The following is a 26,629-nucleotide window of genomic DNA, read 5'->3' on the forward strand; positions in this document are numbered from 1 at the left end:
TGGATGACCTACGAGTATCGCGCTCTTCGCTAGTGGGCCTTTAACACTCTATCAATACCTATAACATTTACTGAACTTGAGAGGGTCTTTAGTTAGTTAAAGAGGACGGTTATAGACGATCGTAATCGTCTTGCGGTGTCGACTTTTCAGGCCGCGCATTACCTGAAACACTGGGATAGCTACGGCCTATACCGCATTAGGCAAGTCGGTACGGAATAACGTCATTCTAGCCAATTAGGTTATAGGGAATCGATTTATCGAGCAATCGATTCCTGGCAACGCTGGTCACGGCCCCCCACAACTCGTATCTTCCTGGATCAATCTTGCTCCTCCTCGTGACTCGCTTTGATCTTTGCCCTCCACCGGTTATCTCTTCCTAGTTCCAAGCTTTGTCCATACTGTGATACGACCTAACGCTTCTATCTTAATGCGACTGAACTCCTGTATCTTGACGGCGGCACTATAGTCGTCGGTCTGATGACGTCCCTATGAGGTAGGGTCGTATGGTACGCCGTATGATTCAACCTTGATTACGCCAGCGGGAGGGCGAGGGTGCATAAGAGCTTTGAGAACGTGAGGATCACCTCGAAGGACGTAGTCGGGGGTTAGCTTTGCGCCTGTAGGGTTAATATACTAGAAGGATTTGAATAGGTTCGTCGTCGCCTCGCGGTGGATTTCGTCTTCGTACCCCTAAGACACAATAAGGATCGAGAACTTCGACAACATCGTCGAGCGCATGACTAAGGGCCCCAGCGCTACGCCCAAGGAGTGGTACGAGTATAGGGACGGGTATAGTGGCGAGTTATCGATGATGTACTACCGCGAGTTCCATTCCATGAAGAGGATCGTGAAGATGGTCAGGCGTCTGACTGCCAATAGACGCGCTAACACGTACAGCTGGTCGGGCACCAGCGTGAGCATGAATGTGCTCCGAGACTGGAGCCTCGACACCTATGCGTCGATAATGATCCGCATGAACAAGTGGGACGATTAGACCGGCCAGCTCATTCAGAGTCGAACTCGAATGATGAGTTGGAGACCTATACCAACAGGGACACGCATAGGCTGCTGTTCACGTTTCGCGGGGTTGTCAGCGTGTGTGGGGCCGCCACCAGCGTCTACTTCATCTGTAAGGAGGGGCTCATGAACATCATTCCGTGCGACGAGAGGACCGAGGAGGCGCCCTAGTCACTCTCTTTAAGCTAACTAAGTGCTCAACGACCAGACGGATCATCGTCTCGTACCACACCGGGCGCATAAATAGCGACGTGGACACAAAGAATCCTGCTATCAATGCATTCGTTAAAGAGCCATTGTTGCAAGTAGTGGTGGCCTTTGGGACATCAAGAGGCGCGATTCATTCGCGAAACGGGAGCACTTAAGGTTTTCACGGTGCTTATGCTGGTAAGTATTCCCGAACGGATAATCCAGAAGACAATTAGAACTCGCTACTACTTATCGGGATTAAACAGTGAGTAGTCTATACAAGGTGAAATAGAGTATTACTACTTAAATCGATCAATCCTCGTATACTATCGATAACGATATATGTCGGTCCAGCATAGCTTAAGAGCTTTTTTAATAAATCATTCGTAGCATTCACATTTCGTATCTAAAATCGAACTCGACGCTAGACGGTCCCCTCACAACGGCTTAAGGGAATAAATGCCGGATTATAAAAGCTTTCTGACACCCTATACGTCTCCCTCTTAGACGTAGATAAGAATCATTTCGAGATAACTATGTCATTCCGATCTATTGACTGATACTATTAGGAATTTTGATAGCGTCACCAGCGTAAATATCAGATTCATATAGTTCACTAACAAGTAAGTAGATGGTAGGACCGGTTCAATAACTGTGTACTTCAATCCGCAGCTAACGACGGGTAGATATACTTAACGTTCCGCAATTCGAGAGTTCCTTTAACTTCTACGTTTATAGTATATCAGTAGTAAGATAAGGCCCGCTGTCTTCCTCTCGTCCAAAATCGGGTCTTACTTTAGATTAGCGAGATTGCGGCGCTCGATACTTAGAAATAAGAATAATAAACTCGACGAAAGTACAGTTCTATATTTATCAGTAAACAAGAAAATCAACGATCGCTTACCGAGCTTTGACGACCAGGCTTCGTTACCCTATATTAACGCGGTGGTCAGATGTTTTGTAGCAGCGTCTGGTCGGTATAAGTATCTAGCGCCGACGTCGCTTCGTCGAAGAACAACAACATCATTGAACTGCTGGAACTTTACGACATTGAGGATGCCGTCATTGGCTCTCTGGGTCTTTGGCAACCTCTTCGGCCATTTCTCTGGATGCATGTTCAAATGACGGAGTCGTGACAAACGATTTGGGAGGGTTGCTCTACGAGTAGATCCGCAACTATGTCGTCAGCGAATGTGTCGGGATCATTTCGAGCGCAGATGCAGATTTGAAATTACTGCGATTCTGGATAGTGCTTTTTGGAGAACTTAAGCCGTGGATTTCTTCTTTGGACGCTCTCATGCCAGGATTCTGTCAAGTCGCCGTCCCACCTGTGGAATATCGCCATTTAGGCGTATGGCCTAATTAGGCCTAGCGTCTTATCACGTGACTAGTTAACGCTACTAGTCTATACTAGATCACGTGATATAGGCGGTGGCGTTAAGGGTGGCGTTACTATAACGTGATTGACTACTAATAGTGATTAGAAATCTACCTTCGAGGTATTTCTATCACTATCTAGTAGTGTTTCCTTTGTCTATATAAGAGCGTTCTCTCCTCTCAGATAGTTAACAAAACTAAGCTTCTTAACAGTCACGTACATTACCTAAAAGGGTACGATCCTATGAGCCAATCTACTCTATGTCCTCCGAACACCACTAAATCATCTCAATCATCAAGGGAGATAGTCGAAGTTGAATAAATCCATTAGACCGGGAAAGTTAGGCGCGGCTTTCAAAAACTCCTGGACGAGTGGTTCTTACGTTCTCATGATGTATTTGAGCGCCTTTCCGGTCACGATAACATTCCGAAATACGGCTCTTCAGCGACAACATCCGCGTTTGCGCCGCCGTCGTAGAGCGGCATCGATCAACTACAGCATGCGACGCATAGGGTCGGACCCGATGAACCCGGCGTTCGCCTCGCCTGGTATCACGGCGCAACCTAGAACAGGAAAGATCACTGTTAAGGGTGCAATTATAACATGAATTCTGAGACGAAGGAGTCTAACTAACGGTGGTGCGGTGAATGACACGCCGCCGCTATGCGAGGGCGGGGAACGGAATTGACAACCATTTTCGGTAGTGGATGAGGGGACCGCTTGAGAAGATCGGACGGGTCTCGTGGGCTGTCTGTCATGGAGAGCCTGTTTTGGAGCCTCAGCAGGCGAGATGAGTCAGGTCAGAGTTCCTTCGAATGGTCTCTCCAGACTCAGCGCATGCTTTCCCTCATCTGCCAGCAATTGCGATTTGACAGGGACCTTCTCTTGTATTTGTTCATAGCTTGTCATTTCTGCGTTGCTTTGTCGTTTCTTTAAACTTTCCATTGTGGGATGTTTAGATCTGCGCATTTTTAACATGGCGGAGAAGAATATCGTGGTTATCGGGTGAGTTTGCTATGTAGGTTAGCATTCATGGTGCACACAGGTGCTGACGCACACCAGCACAGGTGTTTCTGGCTTGACCACGGCGCTGCTATTGTCGCAAGACCCGCAATATCGAATCGTCGTTGCCGCAAAGCACATGCCCGGCGATTATGACAAGGAGTATGCGTCGCCTTGGGCAGGTGCCAGTTACATGACGTTAGTAGAACCCCCATCGCGAATTTTTCATCGAGACGCTCCACTCACGTTGATGCCACAGCCTATCGTTACGAGGCAGTCAAGAGTCAAAATGGGAGGGAAGCACTTGGAAAGTGCTCCAGGATCTCGTCAGAAATCGCCCTGGTGCCGGCATTCACTTCCAAGGCAAGTCACCCTGACTCCGACGCTCGCAAATGTGTGAGGTATTTCTTCGATTCGGGCAACTATTAACACATAAGTGTTTAGATTGCGAAATTCATCAACGAGCAAAAGATGTGGGAACTCCTTCGGGAGACGGGTATTCTGAGCTCTCCTCGGTGGACCCGTGGTTCAAGACAATAGTGCTAAATGTTAGATGGACAGTCCTCCATCTTGTACGTTCATTCATGTTAACGTGTAAATCCAGTTCCACCAGCTCGATACACCCTCGGATGCTGACTCGGCTACCCTTTGCATGTCTGTGTGTATCAACACTGCCATCTACCTACCGTGGCTGGTATCCCAGTGCCTCGAACGAAAGGTCACATTCAAGCGGAAGCAGTTCAAACATGTCCGGGATGCGGCGGCTCCAAGCATCCATCCCGCTGAGAAGGTCGACCTGGTGGTCAATTGTTCGGGGTTGATGGCCTCCAAATTGGGGGCCGTGGAAGACGACAAAATGTATCCCGCTCGAGGCCAGGTGGTTCTCGTCCGCAATGAATCCGACAAGATCATGGGTGTCACTGGCACCCACGACTCCGGAGATGAGCCATAGTATGTTACTTGATGACTCGTGCCGCAGGAGGTGGCACAGTCTTGGGTGGCACATATCAAAAAGGCAATCGCAACACACAGCCTGAACCTGAGTTGGCCGAAAGGATCATGAAACGTGCTGTGATTCTGTGCCCGAGCCTGACTGGGGGCAAGGGAATTGAGCATTTGGACGTCATGCGGCATTCGGTGGGCTTCCGAACTTGTAGAGAGGGTGGCACGAGGATCGAAAAGGAGCAGATCGATGGTCTATGGGTGGTGCATAATTACGGCCACGGCAGTGGCGGATATCAATCATCATACAGCTGTGCCGAAGAGGCAGTTCGAGCGGTTCACGACGCATTCGGCATGCGGGCTAAATTATAGGATCTCGAGCACGTTCTAGATATCTATGTTGCCACTAGAGGTGCCCATCATGGTCACAACAACGACCGAGAGATGGAGTGAGAAGAGCGGAGTCGGGCAGAATAGATCTAGATACGATGGTGGTATTGCTCTCTACAGCATGGACCCAAGCGAGATGTCAGGAAAACAATGATCGATCACCCTTTGATATAGCGAGTAACAGGCCCGAACGCGCACTTAGACCATATGAGGCAACGCTATTCGCCTTGTTGGGGATATGCCACGCATCGTCCAAGCGGAGCCCAGCAGGAAAAGGGTCTGTAGGATCCGGTACATGTTGCGTGAAACTGGTGACTCACGCACTGCCTGTGATGTTGGGCAATACAACACTAAGGCCCATCATAGGAGCCCCCTTGGAAACTCCACGTATGTATCCGATGAACTCACTGCAGGTGGTGCTTCGGCGCCTCAATTTCTGGCCTACCTGCAGCTGCTTCCTGGCATGCAGAGAGTGAATGTCATGGCTGTACTGAATTTCGACCCAGCCTCAGTGAATCTGTGAATATCTTAAGTCCGGGGCTCCCGCTCTGGCAGGCGGCGCAGAGTACAACTGGTATTCCCAGTGGACGAGCTTTCCACTGTCACGTCGCGCGTGTTACCGTGGTGGGCTTGTGGCGGCTATGTGGAGCTCAGACATAGAAAGTACAAAGATACACGGTAGAGACTTTCCGCCGCGGTAGAGCTTCAAGGGTCTACATGCTAGATTGTACAAGGCTGACCCTGCGAGCTGTAAGCTCATTTCCACAGTCCCACTAAGCCCTCTGAGGTGGTACTAAAGATGGGATCTTTCTCTGGCTTGGGCACTGCCCAGACCGTTTCGTAGTTCCCCTCACTGTCTCCGCCGAAGGCCCAATCCCACACGCTTCCATTGGGGTAGCAGCCGATTATGCAGAATCCGGACACCTTAACCTCCTCGATCGTAGCCCTTTCGTCCTCGGCAGTGATCCGATGTGTATCCCCCGGAGTCAGGAGCTTGAATTCTTCCAACGGTGGGGTATTGTACGTTTTATGCGAGACGCCGGCCGGATTGACAAAGACATCGCCTGGCTTGGCTTTCAGGTCCGCTCCTCCATCTTCCTTTCCTAAACCGTTAGTATTCTCTTCGAGGTCATCGAACGTGTCGGCCACACCGAAGCGGATTATTGTAGTGCTATTCAGCACCGCCATGCACTCATAGGCGGATGAGTGGTAACGAGAGCTCTGAGTCTTTCCATATCGTGTCATCCACTGTACGGACCACCCATTCTTGACGAACCTGTCGTAGAATGCTAGCTGCATATTCCTTTCCTTGCCCCCTGGGAGAGCATTTCGGTAGTGGAGGAGAGGATATGGTGAATTCGGAATCTTTGCAGTCGGCGGCAAGTGATATGCTTTGACCTCAGCCACGGTGTGATCCGTCGTGCGATGGGAGTGTGCTTCAGTGAGACAAAGGCAAACAGTGACTCAAATATATTGGTATTCCTGCATGGGCTGACATACCGTTATAAAGTGCGTGGTCATCTTTAGGTGAATCCAGGGCTGACCTGGACGTGGAATCGCCACGATTGCCGATGACTACGTGACAAGTACAGTGTCCACTCATGAGCGAGGAACTTACATACCTAAACACTCACTAGATGTGCTGCACCTTGGAAACTTGGGGGTCGTGTTCTGCTAGTTTGAGCCTCTGCCAATACAAAAACGGCTACAAAGTATATAAAACCGCCATCCTTAACCCGGCTCGGGTTTATCAAACAGAATCCATCGCCCCTCAATCTTTCCGGAAGGCTAGGCATTCATCATCGCACTATTTGGGCAAATAGTTCCCGCGTCGGTTTACCCAATTCGTTCGAGGAGTGCGATAATCGAGCGTATCTATGGGCTCACTGTAGATCAAGATTGACGATGTGGTTCCTCTGACTCGGACCAGGTACTATTGTCTCTTCGTCAGTCGCATCTGAGGCGTTCGCAGATAGAACGGTTTTTGTCGTGACTGCGTGAATCCTGGGTGTCAGCTCAACGACGCTAACCAGGACTAGAATGTCGCTGATCAAAGAAATCACCACTCCCAACTGGCACAAATGCTAGCAGCCGATGGGGCTGTTCATCGACAATAAGAGCGTGGCTGATTCAGGGCAGTCAACCATAGGCTCCATTGATCATGCGTGAGTCAAACTCCCACTCTCTCTGACATGTGAATGGCTGACCATGGACTCCATGTGAGTATGTAGGAGGTGATCGTAATCATGCAAGCAGCTAATCCTCAAGAAGTTGATTGGGCAGTGAAAGCTGCGATCGCAGCCTTGACTCGGCCGTCCTGGAAATTCATATCGGAGACAGACTGGGGCAAGCTGACGATCAAGCTAGCAGACTTCATTGAGGCCAAAAGAGCTCCTTGCTTCTATCGATGCGTGGATAACGGTGTGCCTACCTCGGTCTATGAGCTGGACGCAGTGCAAAGTGCTCTTGGTCCAGCACAGGCAAGCCATACACGGTGGCGCTCACTGAAGATCTCCCCGAGACAATCAACACTATCCGCTACTACAGTGGCTGAGCAGGCAAGATCTCCGGCAGGACGATTGATACCACCCCTTGAAGGTTTACGTATACAATCCGTCAGCCGATAGGTGTGCACTCGCCAATCATCCCATGGAATTATCATTTGTCGATGGTAAGCTCGATTCACCTGCCGGAATCATGGTCGCTCTCGCTGCTGGCAACACGGTGGTGCTGAAAGCCATCGAGCATACGCCATTGAGCATGCTCCGTCCTCTACCGACTCGTCAAGGAAGCTGGCTTTCCACCGGGGTTGGTCAGTTTCATCAACGGCTACGGTTGGTTGGCGGACTCAGCTCCGGTGAAGCACCCACTGATTAACAAAATTAACTTCACTGGGTCGACCACCACGCCTCGGTTAGTCGTATCTCTTGGGGCTAAGACGCCGGAAAACATCACCTGCAAACTAGGGGCAAATCGCCCTCGGTCGTGTTCAAAGATACCGAACTTGACCAGGTAGTCAAATAGTCACACTTTAGAATCATGTCGAACCAAGGTCAGATCTGTACAGCCACTACGCTGATTATACACACAAAGGCATCTACGAGTCACTTCTCGGTAAGTCCCAACAAGCCGTCAAGGAGATCTCGGCCGTGGGTTTTCAGTGGCAAGAAACCAATTTCCAAGGTCCGTAAGTCTCCAAGACTCAATACGACCACGTTCTGTCATTTGTAAAGGTAGGCAAAACTGAGGGTGCCACCTTGCTCATGAGCGGTAAACCCTATCAGACTGAAAGGAAGAACGGCTGTTTCATACAGCAGAAGGTCTTGACCGACGCTAATGATCTGATGCATATAGAATAGATCTTTGGCCCCTTTGTGGTTATTTCTCATTCAAGGACGACGAGGAAGCTATATCAAGAGCAAACAATACTACCCAGTGGCTAGAGGTTGCCATCTTCACTAACCACCTGGTGAAAGCGCACAAGGTGGCGGCTGAGATTGAGTTAGGCATGATGTGTGTCAACAGCAGTTAGGACTGAGACTTCCGAGTCCCTTTAGGCGGCGTCAAGCAGAGTGGCATCGGTGGCGAGCTCGTTGAGGCCGCAGAAGACGATGATCATCTCGGCCACAGTCGTGATCTAGGCACAATATGGCTGAAAGTATCCAAAGTAAGGGAGGCTCCTCCGGTCAAACCCTTGGGATTCAGTCGCACGGTAAAAGTTGATATAGGTCACACCGATTACGATGAAGTTGATAATTCCGCCGGAGGTAATGATGTTGATCAGCCAGGTCAGGACTTTGGCCGATCCCTTGCTGATACCGAGCAACGATAAAATTGGGAAGACCATGGTCGTTGCAAGCGCATACATTGGGACACCTCGTTTGGTGCATTTCGTGAAGATTTTAGGAGTGTGGCCTCGCATGCTTAGACCGTACAAGGACAGTGAGGCGGCAAATATCAGGTTGTTTCCAGCCGAGAAGATAGAAGTACAGACCGGGGCATTAACCAGATGCGGTAGACCGCTGATTCCCAGGTTCTTCATTGCAATCACGTAGGGTGATGCGGCGGCAGTACCACCGCCAGACTGGGAGCCACTGAGGATTCGAAGTAGCATCGGGTCGTTGTATGCGATAACAATGCCAACACAAATTGCGGATCCGATGTAGAAGACGCCGAATCGCCAGTAGCGGAAACCATAGGGATCATGTTTAAGATTTCCTCCCACCATAGCGATGAATGTGAAGAAGAATAGAATGAAGAAGAGCAGGATCTTGCCGGTGGACAGTCAGAACTCAGCTTCACCATAATATCGCACAGACAGGAAGTTCAAAGCCCTGCTCGTACAGTTAAAGCCAGGATGCGACTTCGAGGCAGTGATGGGCAGGAAAAGCATAGAGGTTGACATACCCATAGGCAAAGATGGCCAGAATACAGATAGCTTCGGGGGGCACATTGTCCCACCAGAAGCCCAAGGCGATAGTAAGAGCGGTGATTTCAAATGGGATGAGCAGACCTTCATAAAAGAAGAAGTTCCAGCCTTCCATGAAGCCCCAGGCCTCATCCACCCATTCACCCGCCAGGTGTAGAAAGCCACCCGAGACAGGCATGTATATCATCATCTCAGCTGTGCAATCGGTAATCATACCGATGAAGGCACAGTAGACCAAGAATGCAATGAGCAAGCTGCCAGGCCCGCCCACGGAGAGCCCACAACCGATGCTCACAAAGACGGCGGTGCCGATGGACTGACCGATGGCCATGATCTGGATCTATCGGTTGCCCAAGCGACGATGAAGGCCACCGACATCGGAGTGATCCTGCCATGCCTGACCCCGTCATGTTGCTGCTCATTCGACACGATGGGGGACAGGTCTTTCTCATTCTCGTCCGCGGTGCCGAGTTTGCCAGAGATGTCTGAGATTCTGTGTTCCATGATGCCCGACTTTGACACCACTCAGAAGCAGATACGTAGGTTACACAAGAGAAGGAGAAGGGACGCGACTAGCGCTAGGAGGTGGCCCAGACCGTAGACAGAGGTCTGTGTCGAACTCGTAGCTCGGATGGGAGAAGGGTAGGAAGTGAGACCGGGCGACGCCGCCGCCTCAGGCGCTTTGCGCAAAGCCGTCCATGTATTGATGATATATCCACTATTGTCTGGTAAAGAAGATATCTAGGTCCACCTGTCTCTTAATCTCAACCACCTCCACTAGTACGTCGTGGTGCGCCCAGTACTTGACCTGGACCTGCGCGTATTCGAGGTCGTTTTCGAAAATTTCTAGCGCCTCGATCGGCACGCAGGACGTACCGCGGCAGACCGGTTGGGCCGCCCGACTCAGCCTCACCCCGTTGAGTTCCGCCTTATACTTTTTCAGCCATCCCATAGATTCTGCCTTAGAGACTTTCTTAGTGTTGTCGTGGAACGCGTAGGCGTCTTCGTTGCCAGGTTGGATAGTGAGGATGGTCGACATTTTAGGGTTGAGATTATGTCGCTAAATGTACCGGAGGTTACGAATCGGGGCCAACAGACTGCTGCTGCTGTTCGAGGCGAGCGAGTACTTTTTTTCTCTCTCTCTCGTCGGTCGGAGGCCCGTGTCGTTCTTGCCCAGTGCGTGACGTTGTAAGTCAGAATGGAGGTTGGTCGTCTTTGGAGGTGGGTGGGAGTAAGTAAAAATGTCAAGATAAAGAAGTGTCAAGTCAGGAGCGACGTCTACCATTATATCCTGTAAACAAGGAAAATACCCCCTTCGTAGGCTCGAGTGCCTCTCGGTCCATCCCTTACCTCTAGGTCCATCCCTTGCTACGGAAGGTCTCTGTGACAGCCCCGATTAGTGGGCCCTATAAACCTCTCCTGCTGATTGGTCGTGAGTGTCATGCCAAAGGCTTTTCGTAGCCTTCTTGGCCGTGTAAGGGATCGAGACGATCCGGACGGTCAATCATGACTTTGATTGCGAAAACCTCCTCCCTGTGCTAACAATCAAAATCATGATTGGCCGTCCGGAGCATCTCTACATGTCCCCCCCTTCCCCCCGGCGCTAACACTTCGATCTCCCTTGCATCCAAAGCTTTGACCGTCGAATGGTGCCGTCCGTGTTGGCAAGGCCGCGAGGCTGGTGGCCGTTGGCAAGGAATTCCAGGGGGGAGCTGCCAAGTGCCTGAGTGCCCGTTGAGTGCCCAAAGTTTAAATTCCAGGGGGTACCTGTCAAGGGCTGCGGGTGGCTGCGTTGGAGGAGGCCCGACAGCGGTACCGATACTCCTTCCCCTAAGGCCACGAAACCATTCCCACTAGGGTTACGAAACAACAAACCTCTGTGGCTTGTATGCATTGCAGAATTCGATCCGCGCCACCGGCAGCGCTGCGATCGGGGGAGGACGGGACCTCCATTGGAGTCTCTGACCTTTATCTCACTTTTCCCTTGTGCTATGTTCGCCGACATTCACTTGAAATGAATCGTGAGCTGAGATGTTACTGTACAGTGGGTGAAAATGCAGTTTCTGCTTTCTTATCATGGCGGTTGTTTAGTCAACAGTTGGACAAATATGCAAGATCCTCGGAACCGTTTCGCGAGACAGATTCGCGAGATGGAAGATTGGCGGCAAGACCGACGAGAGTACAGTCGACGAGGCATAGCAGACAGGATACCGTAGACAAGATATAGATATCATATGCGAGATGCTTCAATAAGGTAGTGAGTGTGTCGAACTCAAGTCATATGAACTCGGGTTATGTACCACTTGGACGATATGAGTGAACTTGTGTTGTGTGAAGTCAGGCTGGAGTGCAACTTTTCCACCAAAAGCCCAAAAGCTGCCTAAGCCCAAGAATTGTCCAACATAAAAAGCGGTTCAAAGTCCAAAGTCCAAAAAGTTGCCAAAGCCCAAAAGTGGCAAAAGCCAAAAGGTTTGTCAATCAAAACACTCAAACACATTCAAGGAGCAAGAAAAGTGGTGTTTGGGTCGACAGTTGGACACAAGTTGCCAAAAAGTGGTGTTGGGACAAAAAGTCAAAAGAGTTTGGCCATCAAACACCAGTCGAGTAGCAAGAGAAGCGCAGTCAGGCACACCGGCACTCAGCACTCGCACAACTTAACTTTATTCTCGACGCAGACTCACTCACTCACTGCGCCAGTCCTCCTAGTCACTTCTGGATGGTCTCACAGCCACCAGCGAAAACTACCATAGAGGGCAGTGAGGAGCATAAAGGACGCTGAAGAAAAAAGTGAAGGACTCAAAATCGATCTGCCGGAGCTCCGTAGCCGGGCAGAATCATGGAGTTGACAGCGAGATCCAGCTATCGGACAAATGACACTTGTCTTCAGACCTCAGCGAGTGACATCCACTTGAGCAAATTCACCATCGACGTAACCCTCGACTCTAGAACGCCAGGTCCGACTTCTGATATGAATTCCAGCCATTTCTTCATTGACGCCCATGTCAATCTCACGCATACTGGACTTCACAACGTGAGGTAATGCCACCAGCACTATAACGCGGCCGCCCTGGGAGTGAAATTCGAGTATTTGTACCTAGACTCTGTACATCGGTGGCTGAATGATCCCGCCAGGAAATGCCGAAGGAGCCGTGGAGCTAGTTGACTTGCCTTGAACCGAAAGATAGACCTCGCGAGGACACACTGTCGTCAGTACAGGCCTATGGGAAAGTGGAGGTGTTTTTGAGGAGCGAATGGAGGTAATGGACATTCGCGACAGGCAAGAATCTGAGCGAGATTATGGACAGTTATGGAGATGGGTAAACAATTGCACCACTCATTGGCGAGAGTTCGCCGCGGCGAGTTGTTTATTAAGGCTTCCTCTGTTCTAGAGTGTGAAGAAAATCAAGGGATCAGATTTTTTTTTCAAGCCGAAAATGTTATGCTGTGGCTTTCAAACTCGTGGGACTCTGTGAGTAAGGAGGACCGCCTCGCCATCTATGGTATGAGGATATTGTAGGATGATGTCGAGAACAGCGCTCGAGGAGCTGGAAGACAAGCTCTTTATACAAGATATAGTAGCCGATTTCGAGTCCCTCCTATTCTTTCTCATCTTTCGGATAAAGATAGTGTTCCGGCGGCCGGTATGCGTAGTATGTTCGCCCATTCTCCTCAGGGCATTAAGTGATGCTCAGGCTTAAAGAGTCAGTTTTAGAGGAGTAATCACTCCCAAGGGCGGAGTCTCGAGGTGACTGAACTCAAGCTAGCAGGAGGGTCAATACATCAGACTGTTAACTAGTACACCTAAATCTGCCTGCGGTCGGCCTCGGGAGGACTTATCGTCATGCCCTTTCGTTCCAGATAGGCGGGTAACAGACAACCGGAATAGAGGAGAGAAATATGTCGCAGCGGCGTCCGAGGTAGCACAACAAACAATCAAGACACACGGGCACCATAAAGAAGAGAAGACAAAACAAGAAGCAGTTAATAATAAAGGATGATGCGAATCGGTCAAATGAGTGGGAGACAGGGGAGGGAGCTAGGGGATAGAGACCTCTTTCACCATTAGACACCTTCATGTGCCTTCTTTTCACCTGGTCTGGGTGGTGAATTAGAGCTGCCCCGCCACTAGATAGATAGACAATCAATCAAGTTGGTCCCACACGCCTCGAATGTAGGAGCTAGGCTGTGTGAGACGGCAGCCAGCGCCTGTGACCAGCTCCAGCTCCGCCCGATACTCCAGGCAGGAGCTTCCAAGCTTCTCGATACCATTTTGATGGCAGTCTACCCAGAGAGGATTTGAACAAGTCCTAATGTTTGCCGCTTTCCCTCTCTACTATTCATCCATTCCCATCGGTTTATTAGTTATCATCACAGATACGGATTCCTTCTTAGGAAGCTCATGATGTGAACTACATCTAGGGAGTATGGGATGGTTCTCAGAAGCGAATCCTGTCATATTTTCCCTTGTGGTCCTGCGTATGACTAGATCATCTACCAGTTGACATGGCTTTCCTCTCCTCCATGCTCTTCTCCCGTGGCCACTAAATGACAGGGAAAGAGGAAACGTAAAGTACCCGATGCCGTCAAGTCCGTCAAGTCCGTCAAGTCCACTTCATATGGTCACTCAATCTTTCTTTGTGGGTTGCTTTCGATGTCTGGATGCTTTTGATGATCCGCTGGGTGGTGTCGTTGCACATGCAGATCGCGACCTGAGGAGTACGCGAAGATCGAATTGCATTGTGCGGAAGGAATTCACGCTGTTGGATGGAATTGTTCGAAATCTCCACTCTTTGTGTGGCATGGGATGTGCTTGCCAGGTTTTTTGGATCTTTTGCCGGCCTTCCACGGTCGGTCCAGTTGCCGATGCGCGGCTTGGGTGAATTCGGACAAGTTGCCCATCCACGATTCGGCATTTCTCAGCACAAGAGCAGAGAATCCATCGCCATAGTCAACGACTTCGCGTTCAGCGTCGCGGATGAATAAACTGCAGACGACGTCTTGTGGCTCAAACGAGCGCCGGAATATGTTAGGGCAAAGGCTAATCAGCCACACACGAGCCTAATCGGGAAGCTCACTCGTGATTGGCTTACCGCAACGTGCCTCTAGAATATAATCGTCCCTCCATTTCCGCGAGCTCCCTTTATTCAGGGTCCAACTGCAACTCCGTCCTCTCCACCACCAACAGCGAATCCCACCGTTGCCCTCGCGAGCGCCAGCCCTTCCACACCTTCAACGAGCACGCGGGCTCCTGGTGTCCTTCTGGATCGATCCGGTGTATAGTGCATACTTAGAAAGAGCAGGGCTTGAACGTGATCAAGGATGTCGAACAGGCTGACCTTTGATTTACAGGAGGTACCACCAAGAGAGGGACTTCTCAAGAGTCAAGACAAGCCTACCTCTCCCATAACCACCGTGCTAGCACTCCAGTCGCCGGTCAACGTGAATCCTCCCTTAATTGCGGCAAGGACGAAACACTCTCGCATCTCGGCCGATCCTACTACTCGTGTTGCTTCCGGCGAAAATCCGACCCCACGTACCTATCCTCCCTTGAATGCGGCCCTCCCCCCAGAGAGTATCCCTCAGCCGGTCGACACCCATGGCGCGTCTCAAGAGAAAGAAACCTATGACATCGTGGAGAGACTGGTGAGGTCGCTAACCATCGACTCGATGGACGTCGCCGGGCTCAACAAAAATATTGAAGAAAGACAAGAACACCGTCGAGAAGGCCGTATACGGCCTGGTTCCCAGTGTGTCATTTGACAAGCTCAAGGAACGGGTGGAGAGGACATGTGAGTTCAATGCCAACTACAGAGCACAAGTCAACTCCGGGAGTCTCGCCAGACCCGACATCCAACAAGCCAAGTATGTGTCTGAATTCGTTACGACCCGAAGAGCCGGTGTGACATTGTCTTCGTCAGCACTGCCGTCGGTGCCATCAGAGTCGATTTCCTCCATCCGATGATGGCCTATCGCTCACCCGACTTCCCTGCGGTCCCCCCGGTGCAGCCAGCATTTGGACACACAGTACAGCAAGCATACGGCGACGGCCACCTCAGCTGTGGCAACGAGGCCCCGATTAACGAAGAGGGTGAGGTATTGGCGGACATAGTTGACCCAGGCGTGGGTAAGCCACGCCACGACACCGACTGCGGCCCGGCCAACATTGTATAGAAAGGGTGTCCACCAAATGCAGCAGAGCAAGGTGTCAACAACCCGTGCCGCTCATCAGCCTTTGCCTCATGTCAAAACGGACTTCGACTACCCACGTTCCGGGAGAAAAATTCAACCCCTCGGCCGACACCGTAACGAGAAAGAGGCAAGTGAGCAGAGAGAAGGTCTGTGGATTTTGGTCCGTGCAGAGGCTTCAGGTCTGAAGGTGGTAAGGAGTCTGAGGCCTCAGGCAGCCGGGTAGCAAAACAGCAGGCAAAGGCAGTGATCTCTGCAAATACGGAGCTTCCCATTCCCACGCCAGGAATCCCCAGAAGTAGCCGTCTTTGTCAGTTACCCCTTATGGTCGTCCTACCACCGGCGGTACGCTCGAGATCTGCCGCGCAACAGAGTCTTGCTGCACTCCCCCACGATGGCTCAACCTACAACACACGATGGCCCTCCCCGCTACAGGACGAATGGGGAAATACAGACTGAAGGTGGAGGAGCGAAACGGTGGTTGGCACGAGCCCACATCGTCGACGAAAGGCCCTCCGCCGCCGACGCCCGCTTGGCCGTTGTTGAAGCCGTCGACGTCTCTCTGGCTGTTCTGTGTCCTCATGGTGCTCGGGACCTTCTCCCTCGGACGCATTTTGTTTCGTCGACTCCCGGAAGGTCTCGTGGCGGGTCCGTACGACGCGGCAACCTCGCTTCCAATCTGCCGCCCGCTCTCATCATTTGAACCACCTCCGTACCGCAAGCAGCGTCATGGCCGCGGTCGTCGAGACTCGTCAGTCTTGCATCCTATTGCCAGAGCTGGCCAATTGCTTAGCTGACCTCAGCTTTCGGACCGAAAGCGAAATGCAACAGTGGGACAACATGCTAGACCAAGTTCATCGCAGCCTCGTTCGGGCCAAGAGACGTGCCGCAGTGGCAAATGTGTCCTCGATACATCGGAAATTCACACAATTTGGATCCATTTTCCACCCTTCCAAGACTCAGGCGCTTGACGAGCTCGTCTCTGCCTACAATGGTTCTCAGAATTTGGTCAATACGGTCCTCCAGCATACCTTAGACGAAACACCCGCCAAAGACGAAGCCTACGAGGCATCCTTCGGTTTTGACAATGCCCCGGACCTCGGACAGGCAGAGCAGAAAGAGTCACTGGGCTGGCTCAGACAGAGCATCGACTGTCAGCCTCAGCTTGAAGCGGCACGCCATATCGCAGATGGTGCGGCCTGCCACGCCTCGGCGCATCGAACGGAGATGTTGGAGGCAATCACGCGCGTCGACAAGTTCGGGGCCAGCTTGAGGGAGCGGCAAGGAGAACGTATAGAGGAGACAGTCGTTTATCACATAAAGCAACTATTGTTCAGCTGGTACAAGAGCTAGAACAAGATGCCGGAGATTCTCTATCTATACTCTTTATTTCCGAATTTCGTAGGTGCTGGATGGATGCTGCTAATGTGTTCTGGGACTGTGATCCAGAGCTGACTTCGGAATTACTGTCCTATCGGCGGAACAGCGAAGGTGGAGGCCGGGGCTGAGTAGGACTGGGATTTGCCGGGCTTGGAACCGAGGACGTTGTAGCCACGACCTGGCTTTGCCGGTCTGCCATAGGTACGTCGATATTGGCCGTAGGTGGTTCTGATCGAGCCTTCATAAGATGATGAAGTAACAGGTTGATCTTTTCATCTTATTGCTTTTGTCGCTTGAGGAGAAGATCCATCTTGTCGTCCCGCTCTTAAATCTTCGAGGCCAACCCCTTCACGTCCTCGGCCAACCATCGGCGGCCTCGTGGCTTTGCACGGCTTCATTTATGTCTTTTATTTTGGCAATTCACTGGGAGTCCTGTTTGGATCCCAGGTTCTCGAAAGCGTTCCTTGGGGCGTCTTCATCGCCAATGCACCAGCGTACTGCAGCGAGGTCCTGCTCTTGAACTGAGAGCCCCTGCAACCCAGATGCTTCCTGGAGTCGTTGCCAACCGGTATCCGATAGCACTAGTGATTGGTCCGGCAAGGAAAACTCCAATGAAGGCAGCGACTTGCCCGCCACACTGAAAAGCAGACTGCCATACGGCTGTGACGAAATATTTGTCTTGGCTGGCATTGTATTGGCCGAAGTCTTGGGCAAATCGAGGAAGAGCAATGAAGTTTCCCAGCAAGACGACGCAGTAGGCTTCCATGATCTATAGATAGTTAGAGTGGTCGCTCGATAAAGATGGCGGTGATATGGGTGGCGAAAAATCTTACGATGGTGCATGACATGACAAATGTCATTGGCGGATGGACTCTTCTTCACGCCACCTGCCCCCTTGCGAAGTGTCTGGGACTTCATCGACGGTGTGGTCCTCATCACGCTCTGGATCAATGTGGTCGCTGCCATGTTTCGCTCATTACCACACTCTCCATCGGAGTCTGGAGCCGGAAAAAAAAGGAACCAGACGTTAGCAAAGCATGCAAAGGGTGCCTGTGGCGGCAGCGGGAAGCATAGCACAAGAATGGGGTGTTATGGTGTGGAGGCGGCGGAAAGGAGACAGAGTGGAGGATGCTGCATCTTGCGCTTGTGAAGATTGCAAGGGCGGAAGGTGAGAATGAACTGTGAGTCCTTTAGGACACTCTAGCAAGGCCGTACCATAACGATTGATTCTGCTTTTTCTCCAGATAGCTGAGTTGTCGGAGAGGATATCGTAGAAAACCCGATTTAGAGTTTTTCTTATAGTAGGAGTTTGAGCTCGTAAAAGCTGAGGACATCAACCTAGTCGTCGGTGTGGGTGAGCTTAGAATTTTATAAGGGCTGAACGGGCTGGAGAGTCCGCCGTTTCGGCCGAGTTAGAACGTCTCGCTTTTCGGATGAGCTCTCTTTTAGTCTCTAACTATCCTAAATACTCTGGACGGTATTGTAGATGAGAACTAGGACACGGGATGGTCCGACTACCCTCGAGGTTAAAGTCGCCTCTTGTAGAGCTAGTGGTCCGCTATTATACCTAGATATTATGTCTTCTACGGACAGCGGCTGGCGAAACTGTCGGATAGGGAATTGATGGCTAAGAGTATGGGAAGATGAGCCGCGCTAATATAAGTAGACTGTGGTGCTGCGCGGCTCGGTGGCGGATCTTTATAGACGTGTTGGTGACGCTGCTGCTTTTGCTGCCGGCGCTGATATTGCTACCGCTGGTGTTGTTACTGCAAGGGCGGCTTTTGGTGTGACAAGTGCTACACTGACACGAACAATATTGTCCGCCTGGCCGTGGTCAAGGTGTCGAACGACAGCCTGGAGATAGATGTGAACGAGTCCGCCTGCGCCAACGAAGAGATGTACTCGATGTGTATGTAGGCTCCGATCGTCGGTCATGGGACGAACCTGTCGACGAACAGATTCGTTTACTGCGGAAGTAGGAGCTAGGTTACCGCCCCAGCCAGTAGCACTGACGTCCGTTGCGCCGTTTACCTTCCCGCATGGCATCCATTAGTAGTTCTCACCGTTCCCTTATACTTTGTTCGCCGACACTTGAAATGAATCGTGAGCTAAGACGTTGCTGTAGAGTGGGTGGAAATGCAGTTTTATGCTGACTAGATTTTATATCTGCAAGGTTATAGACGTCGGGAAGGGCTTTGACGTAGAGGAGGAGGAAGGGCGATCGAATTGGCTCCGGTGGTACTCTGCTTGGTGGTCCGGCTTGCATAACTGATTCTTCGACAACGACTTAAGGTCCACTCAAACCTCCATTGGAGTCTTTGACCTTTATCTCATCTTTCCCTTACGCTTTATTCGCCGATATTCATTTGAAATGAATCGTGAGCTGAGACATTGTTGCACAGTGGGTGGAAAGTTGGTCAATAGTTGGATAACGAGGGCAGAGGGCAGAGGGAAGTCCAGCGCAATCAGTGCAGAGGGAAAAGGCAAAGGGAGAAGGGCACACGATAGGCACGCCTGGAATTGAAACCTTTCCCCTGGAACTCAGTTTCAGTACTCACTCTGGCATCCAGCACCTAGCACCCAGCAGCGCAGTCGCTAAAACTTGACTTTGTTCTCGACGTAGATTCACCCACCCGCTCACTCGTTATACTCGCTGCGCTGTGCTGTACATGGTTTCATTTTGCCTTGTTAACCATATTCATCATGTTCGCCCACCCGCCCGCCCGCCGCATATCTTGTAGCCAACTTCATTACGTGCTTCTCGGAATTCCGTGGGCTTCGTGGCCACTCCACTTGAACTTTCACACTTGGGCCTGTTTGCACCCACCCGTGGCGTCACCCCTTGATCGGGAACCAGTTCATAGACTGCAACAACACCTTCACCGCGAGGATTGGCGTGGGGGCTCCATCGTGTACATGTTGTGGTCGATGAGACCAAGGTGCAGACGAACTATTCGGGCTCGACGGTGAGGAGTCGGGGAACGCCGGCGCCAGCTACAGTGGCGGATTCAGGGTGGGGCGTGTCTGGGAGCTTGTCCAAATTTCTGTTCTGGGAGTTCATCTTGAGGTGGTGTTGGATCTTTTCCTATGTCCGAATGCGGCGCGGATGGCAATGGTAATGGCAGCTCACTTAGTCCTTCTCGGTTAGAATCCACCGCTTCGATCGGGGGCTGGGCGTTTGGCTCAATAGGAGGTACGGGCTCCTCGATGACCGGCTCGGGTTCTCGGAGGGGGGGGGGTTGGTGAAGATGGTGTCGATGAACCTGCGGTGGGACGGATTGGGAATCCTGTTCTCGAGCTCGGGCTCTCGTCGCTCCGTACTCATAGGTCTCTACCGAGACTGCGCCGCGGAGAGCAATCTCCTCTGGCCTGGTTCCGCCAGCGACTTGTCTCGTCCATGCATCGTGTCAAGTCGTCTGCAGTAGAGGAAGCCTCTCGTCGTCTGAATGTTTGCTTTCACTCTCTCTTCTGCCACGAGTCTTGAGACTCCTCGCCCTGTGTCTCTGCGGATGACCTTCAGCAGACGCACTCCTTCGCTTGGTGTGCAAACTGATCCTAATCACACTCCCACAACGACGACTCCGTTCGACCTCTGTTTCCCAGCCTTCTTCAAGGGGATTATATGGAGTCGGATCGAGTCGCTCATGATGATGCTGGTGGTGATGCACTGGTTGGTTCGGGTAGTACGCCGAAGAGAGTGTTGATGAGATATGCTGGCGTGGCAGAATACTCCTGGCTCAACAGACCCAGAAGGAGGCCGACCAGATGAGCAGTCATTACTTGAATCCATCTCCTATGCATGACATTGAAGAGGCCAGACACGCCCGCCACCGTTAGTGTGGGATCGGCGTACGACACCACGTCAGCGACCCAGTGGGCAGGCCGCTAGGCGGACAAATCCATAGTCGTTGACATTGTCATAAAACGGCAGGCCGGGAAGATTTGTGATGTACCAGAGTTGCTTGTTGTTGTTGTCTTTGGTGTAATAAGACTCGAGTAAAATGAGTCTGCGTTCAGCCATCTTTGCTTGAGGCTTGCTTCCTTTTTGGACGGATCTCGTGTGTCCCGCCGTGTATGCAGCGACGCCACGCTGGAGGACTTAGACCATCTGATCCATGAAGAGAAGTCCAAGGCTATGGTTACCGGCAAGAGACAACGACTTAAGTATGGACAGTCGAAGGTTGCTGAGAGGTCTTTAGTCGAGGCTGAAGAAGGGAGAGAGGTCTTCTTCAAGGTTGTCTTCTTCAAGGTTGTCTTCTTCAAGGTTGTCTCGTCGAGGTTGTCTCGCTGAGGTTTCTTCTTCAAGGCCGAAGGAGGGGGAGAGGTCTTTGTTGAGGCTCAAGAAGGGAGGCCTTGATCGAGGTTTGAAGGTCTTCGTCGAGGCTGAAGAAGGGACGGCGGTCTTCGTTGAGGTTGAAGAATCGAGATTGCTCGTGGCAGTAGTGGTGCGAGTAGCAACTCGACAGGAGAACTTCTGTGGGACTCTTTCGTGGTCCAGAGCCAGCTAGACACACCCCAGACCATTGCAGCAAGACAATAAGAGACTCAGTCAGGGCTCAAATCCATAGTCGGTGTAGGAGGATGAAAATACTGCAAGCCTGCGATGAGTGAGTTGTGTGCCCTAGGCTAAGGGAGCTGCATCTGCCGGAAACGACACCATTAGGCCAAGCTATAGTGGGGACTTCGGGGTCAGCCTATCGTTTTCCAATCATGGGAAAGAGCAGGGCCACCATGTGCAATCACTCGATACATCCAGGAGGCCTCTTGAGGAGCATTTGGGCACAGCATAGTGATCTTCTGACAACTGATTGACTCGCATACCTGGCCCATTGACCACGCTCATGAGCCGTCACCAGGGGGGAAGACATTCCGTCCTTTTGGCTGCTGGAATGCAAGTCAGGTCAAGGAATGGGATGGAGGTACTATCCTAAATCCTGACAGCGTCTCTCATTGTCTCCATACCTCGAGCCATGCATAGGCCAACGGTAAACAAATCTCGTCTTGAGCTCAACTGTAACATTATTGACCAAGAGGTACAGTTGCAAACGACATTGTTCCCAGGACTCGGGTGGGCGAGGTGAAAAGGTGGTGGTGGTGTTGATAGTTGTAAGCAGCGTGCTTTTCGATACCTCGGGTATCAAAAGGTATCACTATGATACTAGTATTAGCTGGTATTAGTAGTATTAGAGGTATTATAACACTTTAGGAGAAGTATTTGGGGGCTAAAACGAGAGCCACCCCTCTGGAATTTAAACCTTTTCCAATCACCCACGCCGGAAACCACTTCCAATTATCGCTCCAAGTACAGGCGCCCCACTGGGTCGCGATCCATCTTTCGCGTAGCTTCGCCCGTAGTTTTCCATCTAGTTACGATTATAATCGTACCTGGCTCGCGGCAGTCCTTGCTTGAAATCTGCAAACACATCTGCAAACGAAGGCAGCGTCGCACTGAACGGCGGAGGCTCTTGTGGCGGGTGGTGAGGAGGTCCACTGCGGCGCCGTTGCGGTGTCCGCGGGAGGACTGTTGGGTCGATGCCGCCGTTTGCGTTGTTGAGGGAGAATGGTGTCACGCCGGTCCGCTCCGCCATTTCTTGTTCGCCGATCTGCCAGTGCATGGCCTCGACGGCTCGCCACGGGGTGCCCATTTCCTCTGCCACTCTCGCCCACATGTCTTCTCGAAACCTGATTGGGACAAGAGTCAGTCAGTCCCTTGTACCAAAGCTTCGGGGGTCCGGTGCGACGTTTCATACCTCACGTACAACCTTGCAAGCATGTCCTTTTGATTCTCATCCCAATCGCCCTTCTTCTCGAGGTAATTTTGATAACGAAGCCGACAACTGTTGGCACTGCGGCCTGGCAGATGCCTGCTGATGTCGTCCCACTTCATGCCATCCTGACGGAGTTGGATGATTTTGGCATCTTCCTCGGCGGACCACTTGGATTTCTTCTTCGCCTCGGGAGAATCCTGATGGTCTCCGCTCGTGGTCGACATGATATTAATTTGAGGATGGAAAGAAGGAAGAACACTCCCTCTCTCCATCTTTATATATGCTATCCATCCCTTGCGTACGCGATCGTTACATCCTGTCTCTCTTCCCCTTGCGTACGGAATATTGTTTCTCCGCCATACGTGACTGTTAGGCTTGGGCGCTGGTTCCTCCGAACTGAGCCTCCTTCAGGGTTCAACCCGTCACATCGAACATGTGTTGGAACAGTTTCTGTTCGAGATCGTGGCGAGTGTCGTCGTCCCTTGTCCAATCAAAGAGAGTAGCGTACTTTTCCTGGATTTGAGCGAGTCCTCGGAGGCCCAAGAGGAGGCCGGTAGCCTTACTGGCCATGATGGATGCCAGTCCTTGATGCCGATGTTTAGGGGGGGTTATTAGGTGTGGCGGGTCAGTTCATCGGTATGGCACGGGTGGATGGACGGATGGACGGGTGGAACGATATATGAAAGTGGTTTCCGGCGTGGGTGGTGGGCGTAGGGTAGTGGGAAAAGGTTTAAATTCCAGGGTGGTGGCTGTTGAGTGCCTGCGGGTGGCTGAGTGGCTGGGAGTGGCATCGATTCACCCACCCATGATATACCGATGAACTTCTTGCGCGAGTCCACATAGTTAGAGATGCCTCGAATCACGAGATAGGCAAAGGAGTCCATCAATCCCGCCGCCTCCATTTCCACTCCCTTGAGCGCTAAGGTTTGTCTCAGCTTCTCCCGCAGAGCCGTATCCTTGACCACGGCGTGCGCCGAGCCGATCGTCCCGTAATGAATTTTCGGGTGCAGGGTTGTGGAGAGGCTCTCGTTCGACAATCCATTGCTTGTCGCACTTCTTGCAGTTAGAACCATCTAGATGGGGATGGTCCATTTGAAAACAGCTGATCCCGTTGAACGCCCGGGTGGGAGGATTCTTCCGTTATTCGCGGGATATGTTCTGATCATTTCGGACAGATATTGTGACAACGCTGGAACCATGGATTCGGTGATCGGCCGCCAGCTTTTCGATGCTCGCCCGGAGCAGGCAGGGCAGGAGGTTTGTTTAATGCGCCTATTCGTTGAAAGCCACCACCGCTCGAATATTTGCCCAGATCGTATTGCACCACTCTACTAAAGGTGGCCGTGGCTTTGCTCACCACTACGTCGCCTAAGCGAATATCATCGTCGTCCTCCTCTTCATCCGGCACCCCACCGCCAATCCTTACTAACAGGCTGAAGTGAATGGAGGGGAAGAATCACTCAACAGCTAGATCGCCACAGTCGCGGCCGCTTTGTTTCCCAATGTCCGGCAGCACGGCGATCACCATATTGTGCGTTCCGATCTTCCACAACACATGCCTGTTTTGATCGCGTTCGGTCGGTAGGTACGAGTGGATCTCGTCCAGCAAGGCTTTGACCGGAACCGGCTCTACGCCCATGGGGTAGATGCAAGCTACGGTATAGTCGCAACGAGAAAAAGGGCATGGTGGGACAATGAGGCGACAAGGGGCGGAAGAAACAGTCGGGACGACTGTCGCACCCATCGCACAGCCGCGAGGAAGAATAGGTATCGGTTCGCGGCTAGGATGAGAATTCAGCATATTTCAAGATATTCTCGGGTCCCGGAATGATCAACACAACTCGAGGCTGGGCCCACGATGGGGATGGAGGTAGATGCTTGATGGTTGTATGCGCCATCAGGCTGGCATAAGCTGGTATGCCAACGCATCTCCTTGGCCGCGGCTGAAACGTGCATGGAGTGGTCGACACTGGAGGGCTGGAGGGGTGTGTTACACAGATGCTGGCATGTGGTCACGGTATATGGGGTTATCCTGCTCTGGTATTGGAGATCGTAGTAAATTAGACATTCCAATTGACGATGGGGATTTTATTGGCGTTTGGCCGTATGTCGCTGGCTGTTGCGGGGATTGAATAACTAATAACATGAATCATTGTATCCATTGCTTCTACTCTTATTGCCGTGGTTCTCATTAGGTGAAGCGAAAGAGGTGCCTCATCTAGATGGCTTTTCCCTTCCCCTTCGCCCTCGCGGCTACGCTAGAGCCGTCCACTATGTCTCTTTGGATGCTCATCTTGTGATCCTTTTGCTCCCTCTCTTGTTAATATTCTAACGCGTCTGGGATTTGGCGGCAAAGTTCGGGTAGGTTTGCAAATAATGTTACTGAGGGTCGAGAGGAATATTCTGCCACGACACGGCTTCCTTACGTTGCTGGTATGCGTACTTGATCCTATACGTCAAGGATGTACTCTATAAGGTATGAAATGAATTGTATTATCTCTCTTGCATTAGAGGCTACTTATTGAGTCGACGCGGTCGAAGGGTTTTCGCGGCAGGCCAATAGTCGTATGATATCAGAGGGTTGGCATAAATGATGGTCGATCGCGAGCATCCTGCCCTTATATCGATAGATCTCAAGCTCGGTGATCGATATGCAAAAGAATTCCGTCTCTTAGCCAGGGACCCCTCCCAAAATGTCAACAAAATCGTACTTCCCCAGGTCTACAAGTCAATCAGGCTTCCGCCCTGTTGCACCACCGGTCGGGCTCCAAATGGGTTACCGTTCTGCTGACCATATCCGCCCGCAAAGCCACCTACTGGGTACTTGGCCTACTGTCAAGAGAAGACCATGGGGGTGAGGGTCCTGCTTGACATGCCTGGGAATAGGCGGGAGAAAGGATCACCTGGGGGTAGTTTGGCTTGCGGGGAGAAGCACGATCTGCTATATTGGCGGTGCAAACAGTGGCTAGAAGGCGAAGATTTCGAGATCTGAACACCAATCTCGAGTGTTTCATAACCAACCATGATGAAAGCGTCCTCGTGAGTCATGAACTGCTGTTCGTCGGCTGCAGAGATGCAGCATTGGCACAAGAAGCTGGTCTGATAGAGACAGAGGGAGGGCATTCTTCACCAGCAAGCGCCGTCATAATATCCTCCTGGCTGACGTGCCGTACATACTTGTCGACACTTTCTATCCATATCTCAACGATGCTATCGAACGGGAGGACAGGGACTCCCATGACCTTCTCCTGGTTTTGGTATTCGGGCAGGGCGTGGATCTGTTTGGTCCACCATCAGTCAGCCAGAGCATCCTCTCCGTTTTGGAGCGGTGGTTCCTCGGCAGGCGAGGAGCAATTGTAAAAGTTGTGGTTGTAGGCTGCAAGACTGAACGAGGGAAACACCGCGCAGTGAGGTCAAGAGAAACAGCACCAAGTAGTTGAGCCACCACTGCTGTGTATGAGGATTGTCTAAGACCCGACAAGCCACTGCTACATGCTCGTGTCGAGTTCAAACATCTTGCTGGTGATTTCAGCCTCTGGTACCGTCCCGGACTCTCACCCACTCCCTGACACCAAAGCAGAATGAGAGGCTAGGTTTCGGAGGCGGGAGACTCGAGAGCCTTTGTCTGGGAGAATAATGCCGACAAGATACTCCTATGGGTTGCAGGGGCGGTGGAAGTTGGGTGGCTGCAAAAAAAACCATCCAATCCCAAGCAGGAGATGGTGATCGTGGTATGGGAAAGCCATGCGGGATGGACGAAGCAGCTCGGGAGTGTGGCAAATGCTCCCCGGGACAAACCTCACTCGGACTATGTGCCGATCAGCAACGAATATTGATTGGATTCTGGTAGGCCAGGAGGACGGCAACCAAGTCTCTAATTGTGTCCTTTGCGACGTCTGGTTCTGCTTCAAGCTTCCTTGAAGAGTTTCCGTTGGAATCAAGGACACG

General features: G+C 51.5%; 9 protein-coding genes across 9 annotated transcripts; 4 read left to right on the top strand and 5 right to left on the bottom strand.

Moving 5' to 3' along the window:
* Positions 1–3,560: 3,560 nt before the first annotated feature.
* Positions 3,561–4,538, top strand: PV07_08701 (uncharacterized protein; the record flags this gene model as incomplete). Its single annotated transcript, XM_016395895.1, has 5 exons — positions 3,561–3,589; positions 3,647–3,768; positions 3,846–3,953; positions 4,031–4,134; positions 4,191–4,538. 5 exons carry the CDS (start codon positions 3,561–3,563, stop codon positions 4,536–4,538), a joined length of 711 nt encoding a protein of 236 aa, XP_016245751.1.
* An 11-nt stretch (positions 4,539–4,549) lies between these two features.
* On the top strand, positions 4,550–4,900 carry PV07_08702 (uncharacterized protein; the record flags this gene model as incomplete). The annotated part of the gene is made up of 1 exon (XM_016395896.1): positions 4,550–4,900. One exon carries the CDS (start codon positions 4,550–4,552, stop codon positions 4,898–4,900), a length of 351 nt encoding a protein of 116 aa, XP_016245752.1.
* A 774-nt stretch (positions 4,901–5,674) lies between these two features.
* On the bottom strand, positions 5,675–6,521 carry PV07_08703 (uncharacterized protein; the record flags this gene model as incomplete). Its single annotated transcript, XM_016395897.1, has 2 exons — positions 5,675–6,354; positions 6,419–6,521. The coding sequence occupies 2 exons, from the start codon at positions 6,519–6,521 to the stop codon at positions 5,675–5,677; spliced, it is 783 nt and encodes a 260-aa protein (XP_016245753.1).
* Positions 6,522–8,555: 2,034 nt separating this feature from the next.
* On the bottom strand, positions 8,556–9,678 carry PV07_08704 (uncharacterized protein; the record flags this gene model as incomplete). The annotated part of the gene is made up of 3 exons (XM_016395898.1): positions 8,556–9,188; positions 9,234–9,252; positions 9,326–9,678. 3 exons carry the CDS (start codon positions 9,676–9,678, stop codon positions 8,556–8,558), a joined length of 1,005 nt encoding a protein of 334 aa, XP_016245754.1.
* A 387-nt stretch (positions 9,679–10,065) lies between these two features.
* PV07_08705 (uncharacterized protein) lies at positions 10,066–10,386 on the bottom strand (the record flags this gene model as incomplete). Its single annotated transcript, XM_016395899.1, has 1 exon — positions 10,066–10,386. The coding sequence occupies one exon, from the start codon at positions 10,384–10,386 to the stop codon at positions 10,066–10,068; it is 321 nt and encodes a 106-aa protein (XP_016245755.1).
* Positions 10,387–14,666: 4,280 nt separating this feature from the next.
* On the top strand, positions 14,667–15,518 carry PV07_08706 (uncharacterized protein; the record flags this gene model as incomplete). Its single annotated transcript, XM_016395900.1, has 3 exons — positions 14,667–14,990; positions 15,049–15,209; positions 15,266–15,518. 3 exons carry the CDS (start codon positions 14,667–14,669, stop codon positions 15,516–15,518), a joined length of 738 nt encoding a protein of 245 aa, XP_016245756.1.
* A 431-nt stretch (positions 15,519–15,949) lies between these two features.
* PV07_08707 (uncharacterized protein) lies at positions 15,950–16,886 on the top strand (the record flags this gene model as incomplete). Its single annotated transcript, XM_016395901.1, has 2 exons — positions 15,950–16,284; positions 16,337–16,886. 2 exons carry the CDS (start codon positions 15,950–15,952, stop codon positions 16,884–16,886), a joined length of 885 nt encoding a protein of 294 aa, XP_016245757.1.
* Positions 16,887–23,095: 6,209 nt separating this feature from the next.
* On the bottom strand, positions 23,096–23,754 carry PV07_08708 (uncharacterized protein; the record flags this gene model as incomplete). The annotated part of the gene is made up of 2 exons (XM_016395902.1): positions 23,096–23,265; positions 23,496–23,754. 2 exons carry the CDS (start codon positions 23,752–23,754, stop codon positions 23,096–23,098), a joined length of 429 nt encoding a protein of 142 aa, XP_016245758.1.
* A 383-nt stretch (positions 23,755–24,137) lies between these two features.
* PV07_08709 (uncharacterized protein) lies at positions 24,138–24,320 on the bottom strand (the record flags this gene model as incomplete). Its single annotated transcript, XM_016395903.1, has 1 exon — positions 24,138–24,320. One exon carries the CDS (start codon positions 24,318–24,320, stop codon positions 24,138–24,140), a length of 183 nt encoding a protein of 60 aa, XP_016245759.1.
* Between the last annotated feature and the right edge of the window lie 2,309 nt (positions 24,321–26,629).

The sequence above is a fragment of the Cladophialophora immunda genome (assembly GCF_000835495.1).
Source record: "Cladophialophora immunda strain CBS 83496 unplaced genomic scaffold supercont1.5, whole genome shotgun sequence".
NCBI lineage: Eukaryota > Fungi > Ascomycota > Eurotiomycetes > Chaetothyriales > Herpotrichiellaceae > Cladophialophora > Cladophialophora immunda.